This window comes from Stylophora pistillata, chromosome 4 (assembly GCF_964205215.1).
Source record: "Stylophora pistillata chromosome 4, jaStyPist1.2, whole genome shotgun sequence".
NCBI classification, from domain to species: Eukaryota; Metazoa; Cnidaria; class Anthozoa; order Scleractinia; family Pocilloporidae; genus Stylophora; species Stylophora pistillata.
The window spans coordinates 19,250,441-19,262,290 of NC_142522.1; the positions used below are offsets into that span (position 1 = coordinate 19,250,441).

General features: G+C 40.6%; 2 protein-coding genes across 2 annotated transcripts; both read left to right on the forward strand.

Annotated features, from left to right (window-relative positions):
* The first annotated feature begins 766 nt into the window (after nucleotides 1-766).
* LOC148732749 (uncharacterized) lies at nucleotides 767-1,564 on the forward strand. The gene has a single exon (XM_088757898.1). The coding sequence runs from the start codon at nucleotides 767-769 to the stop codon at nucleotides 1,562-1,564; it is 798 nt and encodes a 265-aa protein (XP_088614024.1).
* Nucleotides 1,565-1,982: 418 nt separating this feature from the next.
* On the forward strand, nucleotides 1,983-3,188 carry LOC148732750 (uncharacterized). Its single transcript, XM_088757900.1, has 2 exons — nucleotides 1,983-2,183; nucleotides 2,382-3,188. Exons 1-2 carry the CDS (start codon nucleotides 1,983-1,985, stop codon nucleotides 3,186-3,188), a joined length of 1,008 nt encoding a protein of 335 aa, XP_088614026.1.
* The last annotated feature ends 8,662 nt before the right edge of the window (nucleotides 3,189-11,850 follow it).

The window sequence follows — 11,850 nt, forward strand, 5'->3', positions numbered from 1 at the left end:
AGCTTAAGCTTTAGTCTTTCCTCTAAAGAACAGCCAGACCCGGTTATGGTGCATGGAGCTTGGGTCATCAAAAAACTCAACATTCCATCTTTCAAGTTGTCGAAGAAAGGGACCGTCGAGCGGTGGAATCACTTATCTGACGTAGATCTTCCTGAACTCCAAGGTGGTGACGTGATGATTCTCATTGGAGCTGACATGGCTCACTTATTGATTCACCTTGAGGTCCGCCAGGGGCGACGGGATGAGCCCAGCGCAGTAAAGACCCCTCTTGGATGGACGCTGTTTGGAAATGTGAATCAAGGACACTGTGAAACAATTAGTGCAAACTTTCTCGCATCAGATAGAGAGACTACATTGCAGCATCAAATCGAACGATTTTGGGAGATCGACTCTTACGCGACCAAGCGAGTTCTCTCTGAGTCCACCTTGTCAGTTGAAGACAAACAAGCTCTGGCCATCCTTGAAAGCAACACAGTCAAGGAGGAAGGCCACTACAAAACAGCACTGTTATGGAAATGTGAACCAGTCTTACCTAACAATTATGCTATGGCAGTTTCAAGACTTCATTCCACTGAGAAGAAACTCAAGAAAAACCCAGAGCTACCAGAGAAATATCAGAATGTCATCAACGATTATGTCACTAAAGGACACGCCCAAAGGATGACACAAGAAGAGCCAAAGTGATAACCCCAAAAACATGGTACTTACCACACCATGCAGTTGTTAATCCAAACAAGCCTGGTTAATCCAAACAAGCCTGGTCCGTATGGTCTTTGACGCCGCACCAAATTTTGATGGTGTTTCCTTGAATAACAAGCTTCTGACTGGCCCCGACCTGTTGAACAGTTTGGTAGGGGTCCTTATGAGATTTCGAACTGGAAGGATCGGTGTGATGGCGGACATTGAACAAATGTTTCATAAAGTGAGAGTTTGTGAAGAAGATAGAGGCTCTTTGCGCTTCTTGTGGAGAGACTTAAGTGAAACGAAGAGACCAAGTGAATATAAGATGACTGTTCACGGGTTTGGCGCTGTGGATTCACCGTGTTGTGCAAACTATGCGTTGCAGAGAACTGCTTGTGATCAGAAAAGGAAATTCAGCGAGGATGCCATCAACGCTGTTCGACGTAATTTCTATATGGATGACCTCCTAGCGTCGAAGCAAAACTGCGATGAAGCCACAGGTCTGGCTAAAGATTTGATAGGAATCCTAGCAACTGGCGGGTTTCGCCTAACGAAGTGGATGTCAAACAGCCGAGAAGTGCTCACAGCAATCCCTTCGTCAGAAGTGGCGTGCGACTTTATTCACTTAGATCGTAATGGTATGCCTCAAGAACGAGCCTTAGGCGTCAAGTGGTGTGCAGAGCAAGATCTGCTGAGTCTTGAACCAGCGAAGGGTGAATTCCCAAACACCAAGCGAGGAATATTGAGTGCCACGAGTAGCGTGTTTGATCCCCTACGCCTTGCCGCGCCCTACGTAATAAAGGCGAAACTGATCATCCAAGAGTTGTGGAGACGCCAGATTGAGTGGGATAGCGAGCTGCCCAATGATATCCTCCAGAAGTGACAAGGTTGGAAAGAAGGTTTGAAATTCTCTCAAACGATCATGATTCCCCAATGGTATGGCTTCCACCGCGACCGATGCCTAAAGGTACAACTACGCGTGTTCTACTACGCGCCGTGTGGTGACTCGTGGAGATGTCAATGTGAGCTTTGTTTTAAGTAAGACTAGGCTTGCGCCAATCAAAGCCTTGACCATTCCGCGTCTGGAGTTACAGGTTGCCGTTGTAGCCACTAGGCTGAGGTCTAAGATAGTGGAAGAAATCGACATTGAAATCGATCAAACGCATTTCTGGAGTGACTCCAGGATAGTGCTTCACTACCTTAGCAACACCCAGCGGAGATTTAGCACGTAAGTGTCTCACAGAGTTGCTGAAATCGTCTCGAAATCGGATGTTAAGGAGTGGCATCACATTCCTGGCAAAATGAATGTGGCCGATGACTGCACGAGACGGAAGGATATTCAGGAGTCGACTCCGAAATGTCGATGGATCAGTGGTCCAGAGGTTCTAATGTTGCCTGAAGCAGAATGGCCGAGTACTAAGGAAGTACCGATTGTGGATGAAACTGAGCTAGAAATTAAGGGCTCAGTCCTTGCTGTGTCCACTACTTCATCTATAAACATGGTGAAATGGACGAAGTACTCCTCTTGGAGAAAGCTATGTCGGCAGTACGCTTGGTGGATGAGATACAAATTCATTCTGGGGTGTAAAATAAAGAAGATGAATCCGCCTCCAGAACTTCAAACCATATGTTTGAGCGCCGCCGATCTCGAAGAAGCCTCGTTAGCCTTGTGTAAACAAGCTCAAATTGAATCGCTTTAGGACGACTACGAGGAACTGCAAGCGAACCGAGCTCTCTCGTCTAACAATCCAATACTTCCACTGCAACCATTCCTCGTTGATGGAATTATCAGAGTTGGAGGTCGGCTGACTAAAGCTCCGATACCATTTGAAGCAAAACATCAAGCATTAATTTCCCCGGTACATCCTCTGTCTAGATTGTTGGTTGAAGACATCCACGAAAGACACTTCCACATAGGAAGGGAGCACACACTGGCTCTCGTGTGCCAACAGTTCTGGATCCTCCGAGGAAGGTCATTTATTAGAAGAATCATCAATGAATGTCTACTTTGCAAGAGAAGGAGAGCTAAGCCAACCGTTCCTGTGATGGCCTCTTTACCCAGAGAACGACTCGCCCTTAGCGAGCCTCCATTTACCAACACGGGTGTAGATTATTTTGGTCCAATTAGTGTCAAGAGGGGAAGAGTAACTGATAAGAGGTGGGGGTGTATCTTCACATGCCTTACTACCCGTGCGGTCCACCTGGAGGTGGCAGGCGATCTGAGTACTGATTCGTTCATCATGACGTTAAGAAAGTTTCGTGGGAGAAGAGGCAACCCAAAGACAATCCGTTCAGACAACGGAACTAATTTCGTGGGAGCGAACAGAGAGTTAGGTGAAACCTTGAAGTCGTTGAGTCAGGGAAGAATCACCGGCGAGCTGGCCCGAGAAGGGATTACTTGGTACTTCAACCCGCCGTCGTCCCCACACAGGGGAGGAATATTCGAGTCAATGGTCAAGCAGGTCAAAAGAGCTATGAAGACTGTCATAAAGACTAGGTATTACTAGAGGAAACGCTCCATACAGTCCTTGTCGAGACAGAGGCTATTGTTAATAGTCGACCCCTCACTCCCGTCAGTGATGACCCCGACGATTTCGAAGCGCTGACGCCAAACCATTTTCTTATCGGACGAGCCTCGCCAAACAGTCTACATCGCCGATTTGAGGAGCGAGAAGTTAATAGCCGCAAGAGATGGTGAATGGTCCAAGCGCTAGCTGACATGATATGGCGGAGGTGGCGTAAAGAATACTTACCTACCTTGACCATGCGCCCAAAATGGAATAAAGAACGAAGGAACTTGAAGGAAGGAGATCTTATTCTAATGAAGGATGATGATGCGCCTCGGTCAAATTGGCCCCTCGGACGAATTCTAAAGACATTCCCTGGGAAGGATGGTAGAGTTCGTATGGCAGAAGTGAAAACTCCTAACGGAACCCTGATGCGACCTGCCGCAAAGTTATGCGTGCTGGAGGAATCTGTTTGAAGAGAGCGATGTTGAATTCTGATCTAACTGAGAACACTTGTAGCCTTTCATGAAAAATGTTTGTTGTTTGTGATCTAGTTTCATTTAGGTTGTTTTTAGGTTGTCGTTCGTCTTATTGACTCCCTGGGGGGAGGATGGAGCGGCCGCTGGCCATCGCAACTGTTCTAACGCTATACCCAAGACTGTTTGCGCGCGAACACTAGAATTGTAACGTTGTGTTTACGTGGTAAAATTAAAATTCTCGTTTTATTTGGTCCTACCAATACCAATGACGTGTTTAATATGTTTTAGTGCAGGTGTACAACTGTATATCAGTAGAGAAAACAAATGCTTTATTCTGGTGTTTTGTTGACGAATTCAAGCAATAGTGTCTGGAAAGCCACATTAAAAATCCAATATATTGATCATGGTTTTGTAAAATTAAGTTTTCTAAGCTTTCCTACTTTGAGCTGAGTTACATGATAATTTGCCTTTATATATGCTATTCATTAATACATAAACCTCAATACCACAAATAGCATCACTGTTAGGTACATTAGAAGGTGTGACATGGGTGTTGATACCCAATTTGTCATAAAGATGATTTCAATTTGTATGACTGCTTATAAAATATTTTAATTCCAGTAACTCCATGGTGAAATGACAGAGTAACGTAATGAATAGAGTGCTATTGTAGAACATAGCCTATTGTCACAGTTATATTAAATGCTGTATATAGTGTTACTTTCTTTCTCATTGTCCCTTGTTATGTCAGATTTGGTAATATGTACCCCTTTGAATTCAAACACAACAGTTGATTGATATAAATTCTGAAAGTATTGAACGAAGTTTTGCATGGATGGCAAATCTAATAGTACACATATCCCTTGAAGATTGTTGTTGCTTGAGAGTCAAACACTTTGAAATTACCATTATCAGCACAGTAAATAATAACAACAGCATTACATCGTACAGTTAAAATGAATGATGTGTACTGTTGTGATATCAGTTATTCAAAAATTCTCTCTCCAGGGAAACACAGTACTGACATCCCTCAATCGCAGCCTCATCGTGTACATTACCAGTGTAGCTTTCACTATAATCAAAATTGTAATTTTCTTTCAACACTATAAGCATTGTTGTCATTGTTGGCAGTTCCGTTAGCATCAAAAAAGACTGTCTGGCTAATTGTGACAAACTAGAATACAATTGAATAAAGGCTGATAGTTTCGAAAGAAACTGTTTGGGGCTGCGTCGTTGGGAGTAACGAAATAATTTGGATATATCAACAAAGTTGAAATGGTAATGGCAATGGTAATGGAAATGGAAAGTTTCAATTGAAGGTAACGGTTTATGCACTAGTGTGTATTACAAACCTATAGACTCGCATAATTACTTGTTATATTCGTCTTCGCATCCATCTCTCGTTAAGAATTCCATTCCTTTTTCTCAGTTTCTAAGACTTCGTCGTTTATGTAGTGATGACTCTGATTTCCACCACAAATCAGAGTCAATGTGCCAGTTCTTCGATAAACGTGGTTACCCTGTTTCCGTCGTTCAAGCGGGTTACCACCGCGCTCAACTTATTGATCGACATTCAGCACTACAAACGTCGCATAAGGAAGATTCCGACCGCATTCCATTCACTCTCACGTTTCACCCTCACAACCACTCAGTTAAATCCATCATTCTTAAAAACTTTAAATTACTTCAAAACGATCCAGAGACAAGCACTATCTTTTCGCAGCCTCCGCTCATTTCATTCAAACGCGACAAAAACATAGGCAATTTTTTGGTCAGAAGTTATTTTCAGACTAATGACCAACCAGGCAATTTTAAATGCGCTCGTGCACGATGCAAAACGTGTCCTTTCATTCAAAACACTGATAAAATATCGGGACCTAAACGATCCATTAAGATCACCGATCACTTCACGTGCACTTCCGCCAATGTAATCTATTGCATAACTTGCACTTATTGCAAAAAGATATACATCGGCGAAACAGGCAGAAGACTGGGTGACCGATTCCGAGAACACCTTCGAGACGTGGAAAGGAATGACAAGGACACATCGAAACCAGTCGCTGGACATTTTAATTTACCTAACCATTCTAAGCAACATATGGCAATCTGCGGTCTTTCCTTGCACTTAGGTGGCACGGAAAGCCGTAAAAATCTTGAACAAAAGCTCATCTTTCAAACCGGCAGTCTAAATCCCAAAGGGATCAACGAACGCTTTTCATTCCACTAATTTATTCATGTTTTTCTCTTTGCCATGCTCCCACCGATAACGTAGCTCCATTTTCTGCCTTTAAAAGCACACACAACCCACAATTCCTCTATTCGCTCCAACGAAGGGCTAACGCTCGAAACGTCAGCTTTTGTAATCATTACGGTGGCCAATTTACCATTTCAACTTTGTTGATATATCCAAATTATTAGAATACAATTGATTTCCAACATTCAACATTATTCATAATTAGTATTAAGTCATCAGGACTGCTCATTCCCTTCATATCATAGTATATTAAAGCACACAAACTCATTGTAACACATTGTTGTCCAGCATTTTGTCCGAATACAGCAACATTAGGGTCAACATTTTGCTGATCAGGACCACGGTTTTTGTGTCTATCAGTGCAGTGCAGAGCTTGCAGGCCTTTATAGATTATGCTAGCATAATTTTTGGCATAATTTGAGCAAACTGGCATAATTTCTGCCAAGTAGCAATGCTAGCATAATTCACATATTTTGATAATTATCGGATCAGTTTTGAGGCTACAATGAACGCTATTCGATGTTTTAAGTTTTAGTTCAAGTAGTAGCATTTGTAGTTCACTGTGAATCACTGAGCAGCGTCGGAAACGGTCTGAGCCCGGGTTTGGGGTGCACCGGAATCGGAAGTCACATTGAAGGCCATGTATAGTCTAGTGCTAGTATGCATGTTAACATGAACCACATGTTTATTTGAATTTCATTGTGGATTTGTTGCGTTTCTCTCTGATAGACCAACGGCTTCTAATAAAAAATGTATTTTTTGGACTTATTTGCAATTTTTTCAAAGAGCATAATTTTAAAAGAAGGGGCATAATTTGGAAAAAAAAGAGCATAATCTTAGCATAATTTTGCCAAAAAAAAGCAATGCTACTAGCGTAATATGCTACTTCTATTAGCATAATCTATAAAGGCCTAAGAGACTCTTAGTTGCACCTGGTGCAATTACTTATGTGAGATGCATTCATGTTCTCTTATTGGCAAATTGCATGACAAAAAATGCAAGTATGTGACATTCTTCTTTGCATGGACAGTTGAGGTCCCCTTTCTTTTGTGACCGAACTTCATTAAATACTACCGTTTTCAAATGGGTTAGATTTCTTCCTTACTTTTCCCGCCGGCTACAATCCTAACAAGGAGTTCATTCATTTTCTTGCGAATTCTTGCGTATTTCCTAAAGCGATATACTTTGGACAACGTTGGTGTGTTTTTACTTATACAGGTCCCACAAAACTTTGTAGTTTTCTGCTTTTCTTAGATAGACCTCCAAATCTTTTCAGCGGTGTTCTATCTAGTTCACGAGTTCGTCCAAAAACCGTGGCATGTGAATACATGCAACACGATTACACTTATAATACACGTATTTGTATAATGGGATCCGAATTCTTGCACTTTTATTGTCACCATAGCATCATTATGCTTGTGTACATTAGTTTGATAGATAACTTTGTCAAGTATGTTACATTCCTCAAGACCATTTAAGCTTAAAATGCTTTCTAATGAGTATAAAGAACTCATCAAATATTAGCTTGCACCAATATTAACATGTAAAATGCTTACTGTGATTTTAAACGCAATATCGAATTTACTTTACAAGCATCTAACACGACAAAAAGAAGCAAAGAAACCAGGATAATCAGCTAGAAAGCAACGTACACGAAATAAGTGCTCAGTTTCCAGTTGTTTCGTAGACTATCTTTGGCTTCATCCCATATGGCGACAGAAAGAAGCAAAGAAATCAGGATATTCAATGAGAGAGCTATATACAAGAAATAAGTACTTTTCCAGTTATTTCGTAGACTATCTTTTGCTTCATTCAATGTGGCGATTTGGTGCACTATGAGTTCGCGGAACGACCCTTTCCGAAAACGCTCGACATCTTTTACACTAGGTTTGCCGCCAAAGACCTGTGGATCTGTATATGACCTGAGCGTATTTTTGCTATATAATAAACCTTTTATTCACCAAACTTGTTTGGACAAGATGTCTGGATATCAGCCTCACGTTTTATCTTTTGCGTTTCAACACTTGTACCCTCCCTGAAGTTTGTCTGAATTCCGGTACTCTTTTGTCTCATGACTTCCGGTAATCCTGGAAAGTGGTACAGGTAGAATTTTGCCTATTCTATGAGAAAACCACGTTGTGTGTTTTGGACATGTATTATGAACGCCCGATCCGACATCCACGTATTTACATGGTAAATACTTTTAAGGGGAATAGGTACAAAGTCAGTCCATTCTATTGAGTTGTTTTTGAAGATCGGACCAAAAGTGAAAGGTAAATGTTTTTACAGCAATTGCTTCATTGTTTAAATTTTGCTTGACTTGAGACAAACTCTGGGGCTTTACACAACACCGAAGCGATACAGCATTTCATAATGGAATATTTTGTATTAGCATTTACTAAAACGGCATATAGAGTTGAAGGCGTGCCCTGATTGGCTACTCAAACCCCAAATGTCCTTTGCCATTCACCTCCGAGCAACGCGCGCAAGATTTGCCCCCGAAAATATGGCAATCGTTTCAGGAATAAATAAATTAAATTCATCTTTTTGTGCTATATTATCTCGCTATTTTAGTATACACTAAATAACTGGTCACCTTAGTGTCGGTGGCTGAAGATTGATATTTACCTTGCAGCTTCCCAGCTCGGTAAATATCATCAGCGAGCCACCTATTATTCGTTAAATAGTTGTCAACGAATGCAACGTTTCTATTTTGCGCGCACTCTGGTTGGTTGTATTGCAAATGCACGTTATATTGAGGTGAACCGAGACTGTAAGCTATTGGGTTGGGGGAGGGGTGGGTGCGCAGCTGCTCAGATACTGACGTTGATCCATTTCTCTCTACTTTAGGTGAATGGCAATTAATTCTGCAAACTCAACTCAACACTTTGGATCTTCATCACCAGGCTCTGAGCCCTTGGGATCCCTTCGTACTTTACAACAGATTAAAGTGAGGTCGACGATTTTATATTGTCGAATACAGGAGAACACTTCCATGTCTATCGATTTGTTTTGTGTTCACCACCTTTGTTGCATGACAACATTGATCTTTAAAAAAGGCATGTGCTTTGTCATTCAACAAAGGTGGTGGACACAAAACAAATCGAAAGACATGACAACATTGATCTTTAAAAAATGCATGTGCTTTGTCATGCAACAAAGGTGGTGAACACAAAACAAATCGAAAGACATGGAAGTGTTCTCGTGTACTCGACAATTTAAAATCGTCGACCTCACTTTAATCTATTGTAAAGTACGAAGGGATCCCAAGAGCTCAGAGCCTGGTGATGAAGATCCAAAGTGTTGAGTTGAGTTTGCAGAATTAATTGCCATTCACCTAAAGCATGTGCCGCCCAGTTAGCCCAATCGGATAGTGCGCTGGACTGTTGTGCGGGAGGTCGAGGGTTCAAGCCCCGGCCGGACCAACACTCAAGGTCTTAAAATAATTGAGAAGAGTTTGCTACCTTTCTATAACATCAAGAAATGGTTAGATATTCTAGTCTTCTCGGATAGGGACGAAAAAATGTCCCGTCTCCTGCAGGGTTGGGGGTAGGAGACGTTAATTTCCCACACACGAGATTACTGTGTGATGGATGTCCTCCCCTAGGATGGGATGGGTGGGTTTATATATATTGAGTGTAAAGCGCTGTTGATCTGTCATTGTAAATAGCGCTCTATAAGAAATAAATTATTATTATTATTATTATTATTATTATTATCATTATTAAGAAGGACATTAGACGTCGGGACCGGAACAGTGAAAACATCGCTCCGCTACATCGATTAAGATCAGCCTTAAATTGAGTTTTTGTTCCATATTCTAACAGTTTGGGTAAAAGAACACTGCGTATGATTGGCGATCGCGATCGGTCGATTACAGTCAGAATTGGACTCCACTCGGTCCTATTACCATTATTTATTAAAAAATAATCACTTATTACGTTCACTTGTTAGGATTCGTCGTAATATGATCCTAACGTCAAATAAAATCCATTTTTCATGTCTCTTTGAAATTGATTACTTATTGTTAAAGGCAAACAATCGTTTGTTTGTTATCTATATTTACCCATTTCAAGAGCAATTAGCAGATTTCTCCCCATGCATTTAACGAATTCAAACAGTTTTAAAAGGCCTATTGCTTCATGAAGCGGGACAATCTGATTTGTCCAATTTAAAAAGTTCTTTTCTTGTAAACCTAAACATTGTAAAAACCGGAAAGGTCAAATATTCGTCCGAGCGATTTTTCTGCTGCCTGTAATAACAGACGGGTGCACTCTTTTTAAGTTTGGAGACCAAAATACCATCGCGCTAAGTACACCATAAGATGCTGTTGACCGGGCTAGACAAGATTAAGTGGTTTACAATGTTTACATGTTCATAATTAAGGTGACATGTATCCAGTCGAACTTATCGCCCGCAGAACAAGTCACTACATGGCCATTTTACTTCACTTTTAGTCTACTTGATACGACGAATAACCAAAACCTCGTTTACGATAGGAAAGTTTTCTCTCGTAAACTTGGCATGTATGTTCAGATTTTCTTTTCAAAGGAAACGCAGCGTGTGTTTTTAAGTCAGTCAAAGCGTTCTTCAACCTAAAAAAAACCTAAGAAACAAGAAAACAAAGAGTCCTTTTGCTATAATCAGTTTTAGAATTAAAGAAAGTTGATTGGAGCACTTAAATCTCTATTAGGATAAAATATAAAAGTGCTATTAAAAATATTGAAAAGTTTAGCTTTCAAATGACCTGTCAGCGAGCACTTTTCGCCTGGCGTCTTTCAAATCATGTAGTACAACTGTCACGTAATGTGGCCAGCATATTGAAACAGTTAGAAATCCTGTAGAGGTGCTATTTGCAGTACAAAACTGGGGAATTTCCAAAATGAATAATTTTTTTTAATTTAAACAATGTCTCTATCTATGATATTCTCTCAAATAAATGTATTTTTTCATATCGGAAATAAGTAGCAGGACTTCGCGTCGTTAAATTTGGTCTGTTATCATGACAAATAGTCGTCATTGACAAATCGGACTCTTGCCTCGCGGTCGGTCGATTGCAGTCAGAGTGCAGCTGACTCCACTGACTCGGTTCTATTATCATTATTATACTAACAAAATAATTGTTCACTTGTTCTTTCGAAGTATTTCCCTTGAATCTGATCTGTATTCCTATTTCCTAGCATATGAGATGCGAAAAAATCTGGATAACCTTTCAAGAAAATTCTTTTCTATCTCACCAGTTATAGATTAGAGCTGACCTTCAAAAAGTGTGCGGACAACACGTTTTACCTTACTAGGTAAATAGAAATCTTCAAATCCAACAACCTCAACCTTACTAAAGCAAAACGCAATTTGATTTTTCACCAGGTACAAGGAATAATCTAAAGGTACACTGTATGGGCAATTCTTGAGCGTATAGCCGAGAAAAAAGGTCTCAGCTTTCACTTGACGTAACATCAAACTACGGAGTAGATTTTTCCTCAAGAAAATGGACTGGACACTCAACCCGTTGGATAACAGGTACAGTGCTATCGCAGACATATCTATATAGAACTTTTACAACGGTAGTGCACAATAATGAAAGAGCTGATGGTAAATTCTCAAGGGAACATATTTTTTTTACATGTACTTCTACCATGACGTAGATAAACAAACGAATTGCTTACGTTAATGGTTGATCTGTAACCTAAGGGCACGTCAGTAGTTCTATTATAAAATTTCCGGGTAGCATTAAACTTCGTCATTGATCAAACAGTGAGGTAACATCATTGGAAGGAATTGACCTCCAAAGAATTTCGTCTTTGCAAAATATCTCACTCCTTGACATCACAACTTCATCTTGGTCAAGGATTAACTTCTCTAAATCATGAATTTTTTTCAGTCAATCATGTTAGACAAGATCACCAAGAAACGCTTCAACAACCTGACA

Excerpts from the sequence above, each read along its gene's own strand:
- LOC148732750 (XM_088757900.1), top strand. The coding sequence starts at position 1,983 with ATGAATGTGGCCGATGACTGCACGAGACGGAAGGATATTCAGGAGTCG. Across the intron at positions 2,184-2,381 it reads CTACTTCATCTATAAACATG|GACGACTACGAGGAACTGCA; the intron begins GTGAAATGGACG and ends GAATCGCTTTAG.
- LOC148732749 (XM_088757898.1), top strand. The coding sequence starts at position 767 with ATGGTCTTTGACGCCGCACCAAATTTTGATGGTGTTTCCTTGAATAAC.